At 28.0% G+C, this 17,975-nt stretch overlaps 1 protein-coding gene across 3 annotated transcripts; it reads left to right on the forward strand.

Annotated features, from left to right (window-relative positions):
• Positions 1–9,475: 9,475 nt before the first annotated feature.
• LOC112291729 (uncharacterized) lies at positions 9,476–11,268 on the forward strand. 3 transcript variants are annotated; one of them, XM_024539555.3, is made up of 2 exons: positions 9,476–9,505; positions 9,868–11,268. In XM_024539555.3, exon 2 carries the CDS (start codon positions 9,913–9,915, stop codon positions 10,882–10,884), a length of 972 nt encoding a protein of 323 aa, XP_024395323.2. In that variant the 5' UTR covers positions 9,476–9,505; positions 9,868–9,912; the 3' UTR covers positions 10,885–11,268. The 3 variants fall into 3 exon arrangements, with proteins under 3 accessions (XP_024395323.2, XP_024395334.1, XP_024395340.1); XM_024539566.3 differs by lacking the exon at positions 9,476–9,505 and adding an exon at positions 9,542–9,742; XM_024539572.3 differs by lacking the exon at positions 9,476–9,505 and adding an exon at positions 9,557–9,714.
• The last annotated feature ends 6,707 nt before the right edge of the window (positions 11,269–17,975 follow it).

A 17,975-nucleotide genomic window follows, 5' to 3' on the forward strand; every position in this document is an offset into this window, starting at 1 on the left:
AAAGGTTGCAGATGAGTTAGTTTTTTCTTTCAAACCTTGCTCTTTACAGTGTTTGAGATTTCTAACCACATTTCCTAATGTTGGTTTTCTTTCTTTGCATGGAATAGCATATTAAGTGCAAGTAATCAGTTGTATTTTTATAGATATTTCTCTAACCGCCATACAAAACAATAGAATTATCATGTATTATATTTGTATTTTGTGTTGTTTTGCAATTGAAATGTTATGAGGTTGTGTTGGTAGGGTTTATGGTGTTTATTCAGAATGTAAACCTTATGCAGTGTGTGTTTGTGGCATGCATACTATGAATTACAAAAAGATTTGAATAAGTTCATTGCATGATGAAAATAGGGGATGACAAAAAAGAAACCACAAATCAACATAAGCTATTTGAAAAAGAATTATTTATAACTTTTTTCAGATAGATTCATATTTAAGAAATAATTTCAACTCTGAAGTAAATCACAATTTATTTTATTTTTAATTAATTTTTTTGTATTTAAAATTTTAACTTTCTATTTTAAAGCTAAATATGATTTAAGCCGATTATAAAACTTGATTATAAAAGATGCCAGAACATAAATCTTGAATCTAACATGTAAGTTGATTTCTCAACTATAAAAATGTGAATCCATGAAAAAAAAGGATATCATATGTAGTGTTAGATATTTGACTTTTAAAACTTTATATATACATGTATATATTCTTATTAAATTTTTTAATTAATTCATAAATCAATGATAGTATAATAGTGATATAGTGGATTTTATATTATGTAAAATATATAAACTTATTACTTGAAAAAGTAGACAAGTTATATCAAACTTAACAGTAATAATTCTATCTCTTTGTATACATAATAAAAATATCACATGTACAAACATGTAAACTTAAAGAAGTGCTAGATGTAAAAAGGCCAATGGTTCTTCATATTTATATCTAATACTTCTAAAAATATTATCTTAGAATTACAAACAAATAAATACAACAAATGATATGTTATTATATAAATCAAATAAATCTAACATGAATTAAATATTTAGATTGGAATAAAGAGTAATGAGCATCCAAATCTACTTAATGTAGAGTAACATATTTGTAAGCACCAAAAACATCCATTGCAACAAATCTAACATGTCAAAAGACATAATATAAGTGGTGAAATGAAGTTTTGGAGTTAGTGGAGATTTGGTGGCAAGCATTAGATTGCATTTTATGGCCCCATTTTATGTCCTTTTAACATTTGATGCTTTGAAGAATGCATTATTGAGTCCAATAGATGAAAAGATGATAAAACATCAAAATAATTAAAGAACATAATTATTTTATTGATGAAATTAAAAATATTATTTTTGATATAAAAAAATTTTAAAAACTTTGTAAGATTAATTTAAGAGAAATTTATATAATTTAGAAATGATTAATACAAAAAAAGTTACAAGTATCTTATAAAATAGGTAGAATGCCATATATTAAAAGAAATAATAAGATATAATTATATTAAAGAACACACTAGAAAAAAGGATGTGTATTTTTTAATTTCTATTTAAAAATAATATTATTTATTTAAAAAATTATGAATGTTATATCTCTAATTGATGTTGCTACACTCTAATTAATACTTATCATAATTATAGGAGAAAGAGAGAGAACACCTTACAATGTTGCATTGTAATGCAACTATTTAAGTAAAAGAAAAAATGAAGGATTACATTTTAGCAAATTATTTTAGAAGTATAGATAATAGTTAAAGAAGTAATAAGCTTAGTAATTGTTAATACTTTCTCATTGCAAAATAGACTTCTACTTATATTGTACAGCTATAAATGAGGCAAAACAAAGTAGATAAGAAAAATAAATAATATAGGCAACTTTAGAAACTAATTTAGAATATTTTGAAGTAAAAATTATCTTAAAAAACTAAGAATTGATACATAGAGACTGCTAATTGTGAACTAAAGTCAAAATCAGACTTTAAGGCATAAAATTACATACCTATGGCAATTTTGAGCTTTTTTAGTTGTTTGAAAAGGAAAACATGAAAACAAACTAAATCAATTCTTTGGGCTTTAATTTTGAGGAAACCAAGTTTGTAATGAATTTGTAAAAGCTTTGTAAAATTAGAATTATTTTGGGGTGAATTTGGATTTTTAAGAAATATAAAGAATTTATATTTTAGTTTTTTTTTTGAGATTGGTAGATAATCTACAAATAAAATTTTATGATTAAATAATTATTATTATATTAAATATTTTTTATAAGTTTAAGCTTGATCAAACCATTGATTTGAGATTATTGAAATTAAAAACTATTGGGGTCTCAAGAATTGGAGATTAGATGATTAGTGAGGGTTTTTAAGATTTGCAATGGCTTATCAGTTGGATTGAAATAAAAATTTGTGCATTAGTAGTAGACTTGATATTCAAATTTTTTAAAAAATTTTGAGAGATATTGAATGGTGAAATGAAGAGATATTAGTTCTAAAAGATTGAAATTTCAATCATTAATATTTAACTAGAATTTAGGATTTATTTAATATTTACTTAGAATTTATTTAAAATTATATTAATATTTTATTAAGATTTATTTTAGAATTTCATTAGGATTTATTTAGGATTTATAGGACTTATTTAGAATTTATTCAAGATTATATTTTTTAGTAATTTTTTAAAATTTCTATATTTAATATTTTAAAGAATTATTTTAGAATTATTTTTTATTTTTTATGATTTTTATATTATTCTTTATGATTTCTTTAGAATTTATTTTATAATTTCTTTAAGACTTCTTTTGGATCTAAGTAAGTCTTGATTAGGATTGCTAAGCTTTAATTGACTTTTATTTAAGATTTTAATAGATTTGTTAAGATCTTTTTGGTACAATTTCTAGTTTATCTTCTATTGCTAAGTACTGGATACACTTTCAAAAAAGACTTCATCTAAAATAATATATTTGGTGGTATTTCTAAATAAAGAAGGTTCTTTTTTGGAACTCTAGTCTCCAAAATTATCTCTTTCACATCTTCAAATTATTAAGACAAGTAAGAATATTATGCCCAATTTCACCATATTTCTTATATTTTTAATATCTTAGCTCATTACTTTCTACAATCTTAAATAAGAAATGATCATATTACATAGATGAATGCTAGTATACAACTCAAAACCCCAAGAGGATATTTTCTCAACCTTTGGAGGATTATATTATTTAAAGCACAATAGCATTGTAATGCCAATTGAATCAACATTTCTTTTGCTACAATCCATTGATTTGAATTCATAGTAGAATAGATGTCAACAAGCACAATGCAAATTGAAGTCATTATAGGCTTTCTATTTTTCTAAAGAAGATGAATAATTAGTAGAGAAAAAAAATGATCAAGGTGTCATTCAAGATGAAAGTTGCCAATGTGCAATACACTATCTCTTGCAAGATACATATACATTATATACTTACAAGGCATTCCAAATGAGGTAGGAAAATTTCTAAAAGATACTTTTTCTTCTCTTGCTTCTTTAGATTGCAAAGCATGGACCTTCAACAATGCAAAAGAAAATATCTTTTTTATGACTAGATTATAAAAATTCTCACCAATATCTAGCCAAAATTGCATCTTTTCATCTCCAATCTTTACCTTTAATTTATTCTCCCAATGATTAAGTTATATAATGATCTAATAATGTACGTCATAAAAATCAAGTGTCAATACTTAAAGCCATTTTTTGAATGCCAAGTGATCCTTTTTTATGCAAAAAGTGTTAATGTTGCTGAAGTGGAGATGTTGAAAGGACCAAAATATAGCAAATTGCTCATACAAAAGTATTTAGGTTATAAAAATGTAAGTGACAACATTTAAGTGACCAATGTCATATTTTGTCTTGAATCTTTTCTAATTATCATCAAAGGCTTTTGTTGTATAATATCTTATGACTTGATTGTATTCTTATAAGAAGATTAGTCATTTATCATGGAAGAAATTGTATTTACAATGCACCAAAATATTCTTATTGATGTACCACACAAAAAAGAGATTTAAAAATAAAAAAAAATAGTTTGCAATGTAGACATGAATGCAAGTTTGCAATTAATTATAAAGGTCTTTGGCATGATTCTATCACCAAATACGTTTTGTATTTGTTTAAGAATCTAGATATAATTTGCTTCTTCCTTCAAAAAATAAAAATAAAAATAAAAAACAAAGAATTTAATGGTATCATATTTGTGATATAAAACTAATGCATATAAATATTTTTGGTCTTATAGATGCAATTCAATAAGAAGACATAAAGATAGTTGCAAGTTAAGGCAATCAAAGATGGACGCACATAGAAGAATTGTGACAAAAAAAAAAATGTAATGTCACATATCTTGTCAAATTGATAGTTAGAGGTTTACATTGTATTGAAGAGTGCCGATTGGAAGTATGGCCTTTGAATCTTTTATGTTACATAGTTGCACATTCATTATACATGTTCAATGAAATAGCTAGTACATTGGTATTTATTTGCTTAATGGATGTCAATATTGTACATGCTCTAGTTGATATAGTAAGAAGATTCCAAACACACATGTACATATAACGAACATGGTGTCATGCTTTAGTATATGCAAACATATTTGTTGTCTATAAATTATTATATGTGCCAATTTTTATTGAAAACATTTACTTTTTTCAATGTTTTATTACATTATGCAATAGTTTTAAAAGGACAATTGGTCAAGCAAGTATCTTAGTGCCATGCACCAACTATGGCTTTGTCAACATGATGTCCCTCTTGTTTCATTTAAACCAAACTTTTTTCTTACCTGTTGATTGATTTTTAATAATGATATAGTGATAGAAAAGTAAAAATTAGTGGATGTTAATGATGAGATATTTGAGTAAATTATATTGGTTATCACAATAGAAACCATATTATGATGTGATTCTATACATCTGCCACTTGTTATTAGATTATCCTTTGTTCTCTCTTGCTTGTACTTTCTAAGTTTCTTTTGTTTGTTCTATCTTTTTTTTTTTTTTTTTTTTGTCTTTGTTTGTTTTATTTTCTATTTTTCATTTTTTTTTGTCTTCTATTCTCTATTTTTTTTTTCTATTCTTTTTTTTAGATTTTTTTTTCTTTCTTTTTTAGCTTGTTCTCACTCTTTGACTTTTTTAGTGTCTCTCTCAACCATGGTCTTTAATACAACTATAACACCCTTGTAATGCAAGGCTTAGGTACTAGGATTTTTTATTCTCCAATTGCATTCCGTTTAGAGAAATGAGCAAAAAAATAAAGAATGTGAGAGAGATAATTTTGGAGACTAGGATTCCAAAAAAGAACCTCCTAAATTAAATGGAACAATTGCAATGAGATAACTTTGGCAATAAGCCTATGTCCTTGGCCACACTAGGTTTTTTCTTTTGTTTTCTCCCAATGAATCAATATTACAAGAAAATATTCTATTTATATCTAAAAGTCTAGAATTCTAAAAAAAACATGATAATTATAAAATTATTTTTTAAAATATTTATTAAAAGAAAATTTAAATTAGATAATATGATTTTAAATTTGTGTAATATATTTTATAACCTTAGTATCTTCAAAAATAATTTCAGAATATTTTGTTGTATTTACAAATAAAACCATACTAGACCAACAAATATCATTGAATATTTATAGATAAAGAAAGAATAAAGATCCTTATTTGCAGATTTTTTAGATTGACTATTATTCTTAAATTTAAAATTATTTTTTTATTCAATGTGTCTAAAGTATATTAAAATTATTAACGTGCTTTTATGTTCAATGTTTTTAGAAGAATGTTGGTAGTAAACTATAATATTTTAGCATCTAATTTTTTCTATGAAGGTATAAAATAAAACCTTGCATGCCATAAAAGTAATCAAGAGGTTGGTTGAAAATTTTCCACAAGTTAAGAAAAAATACAATGCAATAGCAAGGATGCCATTGCATATTAGTAGTTAATGCATTTAAAGTAGTAGATCCAACCACTTCAACCTTACAGCAATCCTAAATATATTAGAAATTACATCAATTTCTTAGTTTTAGTTTTTAGTTTTTAGTTTTTTTTTTAGGTTTTTACATTCAGCATTATCTAATAAAAAATACAATAATTACAATCATTCTTATAAATTATTAGGTATAATCCTTATTTACAATAGATGATCAAAATATTTATAAAATATACTAGTGATTTAAAGATTTAAATAAGAATTTGTACAATATATGATCTTATGTCAAAAAAAAACTAAGATGTATTTCATTTAATAATTTTTACTTAATATACATTTTTTCTTGTAGAATAGACCTTGTTATTATTTTATAATTATTATTTTTTTATAAAAAAAATAATTCAATTACACATGTTGAGTATCTATTAAATTAGAGATATTTGGTATAAACAATCTCAAAGTTGGTTGAAATAAAAAAAAAATAGCCAATATAAAATTAAATTACTAAAAAAGATTGATAGACATAAAATTTTATTTTATTTTATTTTAAAATTTTACACCTTTGATCCAAAATATATTATGTATATCTAAAAAATATAAATAAAAGATTAAATATGGCTATATAAAGATTATAATTTTAATTTATTAATCTACATATTTTAGATATTTTTAGAAAATTTGGATGCATTGATTGCAATATTTTTTCTATGATAAAAGACATACTTTGAATTGATTTTACAACTAATAAACTAAAATTTATTTAAAAAGAAACAAAAATTAGGTAATCAAGGCTTTAAGAAATGTATTGAAATAAATTTATATGTGGTCTACTTTTATGTTGTATTATAATATCTTTCACTAACAAGGTTGTCACTTCTAAAAGAAAAATCCTCTTATCTTCTTTAGATCAATATGTTGTTTTATAGTTCAATTCTAAAGGTTTTTTTGTAAGTGATTGCTATTTCCTAAATAAATATATGTGATTATATATATAGCTTTTATTTTTATATAAATTTCCAAATAGAATAAAATGTTGCCTCTGAAGTTTTGTATGCATTCAAAAATATATATATATATATATATATATATATATATATATACATAGAATAAGATGAGAATAAAAAAAGAATCTATATCTATTTATTGAGTATGACACAAAAAATAGTTATTAATGCATGGAAGAAGAAAATTAGAAATCACATCAATGACCCTTGTTTGTTTGTTTGTTTGTTTGTTTTTTTGTTTTTTTTTTTGTTTTTTTTTGAGAGACAATTCTACATAAACTTTGGAATTATCTTGTTGCAAAATGGACTTGGAAGCAAAATACTATTACATTCTATAATCTCAACAAACAAAGCCTATGCAAGTTGATGTTGTTGACACTTAGTTTACAACTAATAACATTAAACAAAGCTATCAGCAATATAAATTAAATAAAGATATTTTAACCTCTTATAGTAGAATACAAGTTTTTAGATCATGGAAAAATAATACAAATGACGATATTTAAACAAGCAAACAGAAAAAAAACAGACACACTACAAATTTACATAGTAATATGATATAAATTAATAGATTATACTAAAAACATGTTGAAAAACTTCTTTAAGGTTCATTATATAGAATGTTACAACATGAATTATACTACCGAATTCATTTTTTTGAAATAATAAAAACTAGAGAAGATAAGTTAGAATTATAATTCTAAAGAAGGGTGTAACAGAATATTATACTCCTTCCTTAAAGGTACGCATACTTTGTCCAGAAATAGGGAGCCTTAAACTAAAGCTTCTTAATGTACCGAATCTTTTTTCATCAGCAAATGGATGCACCCCTTATGTTTTAGATAATCAAAACAAAACAACAACAATAACAACAACAACAACACATTGTTCACACGTTCCAGAATAATCAACTTTTCCTTTCAATAAGGATAAAAGCTAACACAAATGAATATGCGCAAAAACAAGCTCATAGTGCAGAAGAGCTGGAAAAGCAAAGTCTGCTGGAGCGAAGCACAGATTGTTGGTTATTTCTTATTCAGAACAACGCATGTGCACATTATGGTGTGTGTACAGCGATGGAGTGATGGAGTCTACGAAAGGGCCAGACAATGTAGAACCTGCACCACAAAGGGACCCCACCCACACTTAGCCCATCTCCAGTGAAGCCCTACACAAGTTTTGAATTAATGGCTCTCACATGTGAGATTGGGAAATGGTAGCGCCAGTCCCCTGCCACCCCCCTCAACGCCCTCCTTCAAGCATGTGAGCCAGCACCGTCACAGTACAAAATGATCAGTAAGTTGGTAGTCACAGATGTGCAAATTCTAGCTTCATTTACCACCACAAAAGAGATCAAAACGCAAAGTTGGAGAGCACTCCGAACGGTAATGTTAAGAGGCATCGATTGGGTGCTCAGAACACCATCAGGGCTCCTCCTCAACAACGCTGAGAGTCATGAATACTGTGGTTGTGGTGAAAAGAGAAAAAATAAAATAAAATAAAAAATAAAAGAAAAAGAAGCATTGGATACTGTCGACAGGGGGGAGTTTTATGATGATGAGTCAGTCAGTCTCTGCGCCAGTGCTCAGCTTGCTTTCAATGCAAAGAAGCGTGTTGCGGTTCGCGGTGGGTCACGATCATTGGTCTGCTTCAGGTGTACTAGTTGTTGAAGAAATATCCGGAGTGAATGTCAATCACGGCTCAAGCTCATTCTAGAGAATGTTAGTATTTTCCTACATCCCCCCCCCTCCCCGGTGTTTCCACTGATGGCGGAGATAAGTTGATGTTACACGAGAAGTCGACGTGCGTAATCACCGCATCAGCGGGTTGGACCTTGGAAGTTCTTGTTTGATCGTAGAGATCGCCCTATTTTGCTGTATTGTAACGTTTTTTAGCTGATGAGTAACTCGAATTTTGTGGAAAGCCCGTTTTGTAAGATGTAGTTTTCAAACTGGGATCATTAGAAACTTATGTGTTGTCAGGTATTTAATTTAATTTTTGCCCGATTCATTGTATACCAAACATTTTTGCGCGATTTCATACAATGTTTGGTATTCATACAATGTGCACTGCGTGAAGAAGTATTACTAGCAATGTTGACTTGTTTCAGCTTGAAGGGCAGAACCTGAATCTGTTACGAGTTTGGTGGCAGAGGACGACTAACTTTCAAGTGCAGGTTCGTCGTCACCTTGACAATGCCTGTGCGACCTCCTGCCACCGCATGATTTTGGCACAGCTGCCCCATTATGCGAACTACATAGCGGAATTAATACCCTTTTCGCGGACATTGGTAAAATCGCAGCCCACCCCTAGCTCCCAGAAGGTTTTTTTAATCCTAAAATAAGTTTACAAAAGAAAAACGAAAAAAGAAAATGAGTTCAACCGTACACAAACAAATGAGAAGTACGTAATCAGCGTTTTTTACATCCATGTTCCGATTTCCGATTCCCACACAAAGAGTTCCATGATTTAAAGCCAGTGCTGCGTCAAGTGGATGGAAGTAGGTGGCTCAGAGTTCTGCCGGGCGATACAATGTGAAAACCTGGTGTGGTCCGTCAACCTTTGTAATAAGTCATTGAGTTCGGACGTATGGATATGATGGTATAAACTACATTAAATTATATTCACCAGTAAATGTTCGTGATCACATTGCAGCAGCGCCACTGTCAAGACCGAGCTAGTGTAATGACAGGTTTGGTGGTCGGCAGACGTCATTCGCGTGGAGTTTAATGTAGCTGGCTGTGCTCTACTGAGGTGCCTTCAATGCTAACAGCTGTTTAGGGTAAAAGAATTAAACATCGTAGCTTGGCATTGCAATTTCCTCCCCAGCCACCCCCGACCTGCTTAGTTGAACCTGCTACGCCGAGATTTTGTTGCAATTTTCAGAACTTCCGTTGCTGGTTGCAGGGAAGCGCGTTGCGTGTGAGCTCCTTCAGCTCAGCTGCTGCAAACATGGCCGCAGTTAGGGGCACGAGGAAGGCTTTAGCAGCTCTGGTGGTCATGTTTGTGATGTGCACCGCTGCAGCTAGCGCCCAAACCGATTGCAGCACGCAGTTCAATGACTTGGCTTCGTGTTTCGATTTCGTGAACAGCAACATTACCACTGCGCCTTCAGCGCCGTGCTGCTCTGCTTTCAAAACAACTCAGGCTCAGTTTCCCGTTTGCCTTTGCCAGCTGCAACAAGCATTCAATGATCCCGCCACCGCCCCCGGGAACGTCACGCGAGCAAACCAGATTCCTGCTCTGTGTGCTGTTGCAGTGGACCCTAGCAGGTGCCCCGGTCTCCTCGGGCTAGCTCCCGTAGTGGCTCCTGTGGTAGCCCCTGTGGTGGCTCCAGTGGTAGCGCCGGTCGCTGCAACTCCGACAGCTACTCCAACAATTGCACCCACAACTCCAGCTCCCGCTTCAACTCCAGTGACGGCCCCTGCGGCAGCAGGACCCACAGGCATGAACGTCGACTGTTCGAATGAGTTCAACGAGCTTGCATCGTGCTTCGCGTACGTCACGTCAAATGACACTAAACCAAGTACCGACTGCTGCTCGTCTCTTCTCCAAGTGCACCTGAACAGGCCCGTGTGTCTTTGCCAAATCCTGAACGAGGTGAATAGCGGAGACCCGTCTACTGCCGGAATCAATGTTACCAAAGGTCTCGGCCTCCCCGCCGCATGCAACGTCAACGCGGACGTGAACTCCTGCCCAGCACTTCTGGGGCAACCCATGTCTTCGCCACTTCCAGAATCTCCGACGACTTCGCCTTCTCCAACATCTGGCGCAGGTGAACCTTCAGTTGTTGGCGGCGGCGGAGCTCCAGACTCCTCCAACGCTGGCGCTGAACCGAGCAGCGCCACTGCCCTTCACGCTGGAACCAGTTTTTCGATGCTTCTAAGTGTGTTTTACGCCGCTTTGCTCCACTTCATGTCGTAATTCTTTCGTAGCTCCTCCCCCAAGCATGTCACTTAATGTCGACTGAGTGTTTCAGGTCAATCCCGTTCATTCGATGAGTCGGTAACATGTTCACCGCAGTGGGAGTTCTAGCAAGCTGCAATGGCACTGTATGTGAGTCACGTTAACCCGCTACATCGAGCATTGTTATGCCCGATGGGTAGATTGTAGGCAGAGTTTTGGTTTTTGCACTAGCCAGCATTATTTGCGATTGCGTCGCGGTACTCGACAGAGGCACGAAGCTGTTCTCTGGTTTCAGATTCTTATCCTGCGTAGAAGGCAGGGATTTCGATGTACTTTAGCTCCTTTGAGGTGACTAGGAATACAAGCTAAGTGGCTGTGGCGTGTAGCACTTCATTTGTCGTACATTCGCAAGCCTCTTTGTTTGATGCATTCGTTTTCTGCTCGTGCTGTTTCATGCGTGATTTTCTGAGTGTTACAGCACAAAACTGAGAGTTCTAGTCCCATATGCTTGAGGGATCTAGAGAATTTTAATCTGGAATGTATCTCAGACCTTAACAATTATTTTAGTGTTTTCATTACCAGTTCACATAGGAATCCAGAAATAATGACTTGTAATATGCAACACTTCCACTGTTTGGACATGTCCTCCATTAACACTAGTATTTTAGTGCCTCCCCTTCAATGTAAACGCTGTTTTAATTACAAATCATGTCGAGCTTATGAATTGTCGTATTGATTGTTTGAACCGGTTCTGTGTAGATTTACTGTTAGTAGGATTTGGTGTTTTGCTGTTGAGCTATGTTTTTCTTAATGAAGGTTAGATGATTGATTTGATGAGGCTGCTGGTATATTACGTACGAGGTTATTTTGGTTGAATTCTCACTCAAACGCTGGTCTGCTGTGTTTTATGATGAAGCATAATAGTATCATTTTGTGAATGATTATGAAGAACTAATTATGTTGTGCACTTGGAACACAGAATAAGTAGTTTATTTATCTCGTAATGATTTTTAGAACGTTATTTGATTTTGAAGTTATGGAATTTAAAAATGTAGTGTATTAAATTTTGTGGCCATTAACTATCGAATGGACAAAACTCATTACATCATACTTTTGACATCACCAAAAGACTTACGAATTGACCTAACCAATTTATGCAAACATTAGATGGTTGTGCTTCTAAATATAAAACATTACTTCAAGCCTTGTCTCTGGAGATATAAATTCATATATTTCGTAGTATGAGGTAAATCATATATCCTAGATAAAATCACTATAAAATCTGCTTTAGAATATTCCGTTTTTGTACATGTAGATCAATTAAAATAGTTAGATTATCTGAACATATAAATATTAGATTTTTTTAAACAGTTATATTCAATGTTTAATCTATGATACAACTCAAGAATTATTACTCTGGTCTTGTAAGAACCATTTACTCAAAAATAAATAAAAATATCTTCTTCCTAGCAAAATTTTGTAAACCGGTTTTTACAACAAAAAGAATATAAATGAATATATATAAAATATTACTTATGTATCAATGAAGTAGACACATGTATTGGCTACATTTTAATTATGTATTAAAGTTTGAAGTAAATACTAACAATTACTTTTATGATTGAAATCATAGTTAAAATCTTCATTTTAAACATATATATGTATATATATATATATATATATATATATAAGCCAAATTATTTTTGTAATAATTTGATTCATCAAAATTAAGAATTTATATATATATTATTTAATATGTATATATATATAATTATTTATTACTTAATTAATATCTAAAATATTTGATTGATGCAAACCTATTCAAATTTACAAATACTAATATCAAAATAATCATCAAAGAATACATATAAAAAAAATACATGTAATATTATTGTGAATATTCTTTGTGGCAAGATATGATTTGAATGTGTCTGACTACCCATTTATTTTAATATATGTGGCATCAAATTGAAATTTTTACTAAAATAAAAAAATATATATTTAAAATAAAAGAGCCATAAAAAAAAGTATGTTAGTTATGACAAGGTCATAACTTCAAAACTACTCACATGTCTTATGCTAGAAATTATCATAATATTATGAATTTGTAAAATCAAAATTCAAAAAATTTTAAAAAAATCAAAATACAAATTTTAAATAAATAAATTTAAAGGTTTTTTTAAAAAATATTTCTCTACAATAGTTGGAATATAATATTAATGCAAAATTCAATTGATTATCTAATAGATAGAATATGCATTATATTTAATGGTAATAAATAATAAAAATAAATCTATTATTTAACCTATTTTTAGTCATTCTTAATTTGATTTATGAATAATAGTAGTTTTAGAATCATGTACATTATCATTATGCGGACAATAAAATTTGATGGAAGAAAAAAAATTTGTCACAGATTGTAATTATCAATATTACATAATATGATAATATCTTATATATATATATATATATATATATATACACATATGTAGATATACACACATGTAATAAAATTTCGTTTTTATTGAAATATTTTTTACTTAAGTTTTATTAGAAAATAAATTATAAATATAGATTATAATTATTTATCTTGTTATCTGTACCAATTTTTAATTATTTGTATCTTAAATATAATAGTATGAATATATATATATATATATATATATATATATATATATTTATATATATGTTTATATATTTAATTATTTATTTTTAAAAAATAAACTATTATTTATAATCAAATTAGTGAAAAATTAGTACTATTGAATCTTCATACTTAGAGACTTTATTTAAATTAATTTTGTCCAAGAAAAAAGATTGATTATATTAATTTGCTTTTATCATAGCTTAAACTTTACCTTCAAAACACATCAGTGTAAAATACAGATGTACTTTTCTTATTTTACTAAATAATATAATAATAGTATTAAATTTATTTAGCTATAAATTTATTCAATCAGATATTTTTAAATTTAATTTAATAAACATCTGAATATTAATTATAATATTAATTAAACAAATAAAAATTCTAAATTCTAAATGAATAATTTTAAAAAGTAATTTATTAAATTTACTTTTTTTGTAATAAAATTCAAAACATATTTTTAATTCAAAATTTAATTGATTTAATATAGTTTTTATGTAAAGAAATATATTTTGTGGTTAAATTACTTTAATGATGAATTCACCATAATATCTCTCTGTGGCATCAAGTAGTCTTTTTAATTTGTAAAAAATTCAAATTTAATATATATATATATATATATATATATATATTTATATTTATATTTTTTAATATTTTTTAAAGTATAATTTTGAAACTTGAATTTTGAAGATTTATTCGAACAACCATATTTCAAAAAAAAATACTTATTATAAATAATATAATAATAAAGAAATTAAAAAGATATCTTATATAAAATAAAAATTAGATTTTTTAAATAAATTTTCTATAGAATAAAGTAATATTTAAATTTGATAGAAAAATATATAAATAAATATATATCTTTATTTAAAGTATATAAGCTAGAATGAATGCTATATTACATCTAATGAATGATGTCTTTTGTGATTTTCTTAATGAATTAGTTATTTGTTATCTAAACAACACCTTAATCTACTCTAAGAACACTAAAGAACATGAAGTTTATGTTCACCATCTGTTATAAAAACTAAGAGATGTAGGATTATATCCTAAGATAAAAAAGTGTGTATTTCAGATTACTCAAGTTCACTTCATAAGACACATTATTTCAAAGGATGGCTTTAAGATAGATCCTAAAAAAGTCTAGAATATCATGGATTGGAAGACCTCAAATACAATCAGAGATGTGTAATTTTTTTTAAGATTTGCCAACTATTATTGAATCTTTGTCAAGAACTTTTTTCAAGTTGCAGATCTTCTTATATACCTGACATATAAAGAAACATTTGAACAGAGTAAAAAAGTTGAAGCATTTATTGAAGCCTTAAAAATATTATTTATTTCTATACTAATTTTATATTGCATCAATTTTTTTAAGATATTCTTTGTAGAAACAAATACATCAAACTTTGTTATAAATGTTGTTTTATTACAAATAGAAGCAAATAATAAGCTCCACCTAATAGCTTTTTATTCCAAGAAATTTTTAATAGCCAAGATTAATTATAAGATCTACAAAAAAGAACTTCTTACAATTATAGATTCATCTGAAGAATGGCATCATTATCTAGAAGGTTCTTCTAATTTAATTACCATATATACAGATCAGAAGAACCTCAAGTACTTCATGTTGGCATGTATTTTAAATTATCACAAAGTTTATTAAAACATGTCTTTAACAAGATTTGATTTAAGATCACTTGTCAATTCAAAAAACAACAAAATTGATTAGATGTCATTTTTAGACATTCTTATCTTACACCAAAAGAAAGAGACATAGGCTATAATCAACAAAGAACAATTTTCTTGAAGTTTGAGCATTTTTATTTTTGAGCAATGAGATCAACATTGATTGTTGATTCAATCTTTCTTAAGCAAATTCAATCGAGTATGTCCTCTGATCCTCTTATTTATAATATTAAGAACAATTCTTCTAAGTCTCATGATACTTTTAAGTTTAAACTCAAAAATAATCCATATTATTTTAAAAGACAATTATATATTCTAGAAGGCAAAATATGATTACGTGTTCTTCAAGCTTGTCATGATTTTCTATCAACTAGATATTTTGGATACAAAAAGACTTTGAGCTAATATCTAAAGATTTTTGGTGGCTTCAAATATTGAAAGAAGTCAAAGACTTTGTACAATCATATAACATTTGTTGAAAATTAAAAACTCCTCGTCATCAATCTTATAGACTTCTTTAGCCATTACTTATTCTGAAACAACTATGGTCTTTTGTTTCTATGGATTTTATCATGGATCTTCTAATTTCAAGTTTGTATGATTTTGTATTCATGTTAGTAGATTATTTTATCAAAATAGTATATTTTGTATTATATACAAAATCTATCATAAATTAAAAAATAGCTAAATTTTTTCTTGATAACATCTATTACTATCATGGATTATTCAAAGATATTATATCAAATAGGAAGACCCAATTTGTATCAAGATTTTTAAAAATATTTTTTAAGATTTTAAAGATGGATATAAAGCTCTTTTTGGCTTTTCATCTTCAAACTCATAAACACATGGAGCACTTAAACTAAGTTTTAGAATAATATTTAAGATGTACCATCAAATACCAATAAAATGATTGGATAACTTATTTGTCATTGGCAAAGTTTGCTAATAATATGCTACATTCTTCTATGCAATAAATACATTTTTTTTATTAATTATAGTTATCATCTACAATTTGATGCTTTTGACTTCTCAAAAGATAATAATCCTATGGCAAAAGATTTGGTAAATTATTTATTTAAGCTCCATAAAACAATGAAGGCATAATTAAAAAAAAGTTCTAGAATAACAAAAGATTAATGCAGATGCTTATTGCAAGGAGCTACTTTAATTCTACATTAATAACAAGGTATGATTACTTTGTTGCAATATCAACACTAGCCATCCTTATAATAAGTTGGATTAATGTAAGCTTGGACTATTTTTTATTTATGAATAAATCAACCATATCGCCTATCAATTGTATTTACTAAAGTCTATGAAGATCCATCTTGTATTTCATATATCTCTTCTTGAGTTATATAAGACAATGAATATCTCGAGAAGAAGACAAATGCTACTTCTTTCTGTAAAAGTAGATAATAATGAAGAGTTTGATGTAGAAGAAGTCTTTAACTTAAGGTGGCACCGTAATAAGTTGAAATATCTTGTTCATTAGTGTAGATATGATATTAGTGAATGCACATGAAAATTAACAAAGAAACTTGCAAATACAACAAAGGAGGTTGATACTTTTCATTAATGACATCTATAAAAACCAAGATGAAGAAAAAAAAATCTTTACCATAAAAGAAACAAGATCTAAAGAAGATAGTATTCTATCTTCTATTGTTGTCAACAATTTTTATGTATTTGTTGTACTAAAAAATTGAAGAACCAAATATCAACAAATTCAATATAAGAGTTATTGTTTGCTGATTTATCACACAAAATATTAGAGTTGTACAACCTTCAAGACAACATAATATAATTTAATATTATACCAACTTTGAGTGATTATCTAGTCTTTTCAAGTGACACAAGAGTGTCATGATCTTTCAATTCTTTGAGATTCATGTCTTTAACAAGAATACAAGCAAAATTGAAAGTAACTTTAATTTTAATTTTCTTAGAATTTTATTTTTATATAGCTTTAAAAGAAGCCCTTCAAAAAAAAATCTAAAAATAAATAAAATTGAAATAGAGTGTTTTATACATATTTTGAAATACTATTAAAATTAGTAAGAAAAGATAGAAGAATCTACACAAAGTGAAATTTAATGCTTGTATTACAAATGGTATATGTTGTTTTAGATACAACATATATGTTTTTAAAATAATTTATATGTGTGATATTGTAAAGATCATTTTATATTTTAATGAGAGGATATTAAAAATAATTGAAAGCATCTTTTAATGAGTTTTAAAATAATTGAAGACTTTAATCATATATATATATATATATATGGAATTCTATTCTAAAATTAAGTAATTTAATTTTTCATAATAAATGCATCTTATAAATTTCTAAATATAATATCATGATACCAAAAAAAAATGTAAAGAATACCATTAAATTGTGAAAATTGCATAAAATGTATTGGTGGAATGTACACTGAAGTTTCTCATTGAATGGAAGAATGCTCATGTTTGAAATAAAATAAAATAAAATTATTACTACTAAATCTGAAACTAAATTGTAATACAAATGCATAAATAAATTCCTTTGAATTTAATCCTAATTAATTGAAATATGTATGTTATATTCTTTTCATGCAATTAAAAATTAAAATTTGATTTGTCTAACTTATACATACAATTAAATTTTGATAGTACTATGAATTTGATAACCACATTTGATTTAAAAATTAGTCATTGTTTATATCAGTTTTGTTTCTATAGGAGAGGTATCAACACATGGTGTTTGAATCATTCTTTTCCTAATCATGGATCCTAC

Source organism: Physcomitrium patens, chromosome 1, assembly GCF_059467195.1.
Source record: "Physcomitrium patens ecotype Gransden chromosome 1, ASM5946719v1, whole genome shotgun sequence".
NCBI classification, from domain to species: Eukaryota; Viridiplantae; Streptophyta; class Bryopsida; order Funariales; family Funariaceae; genus Physcomitrium; species Physcomitrium patens.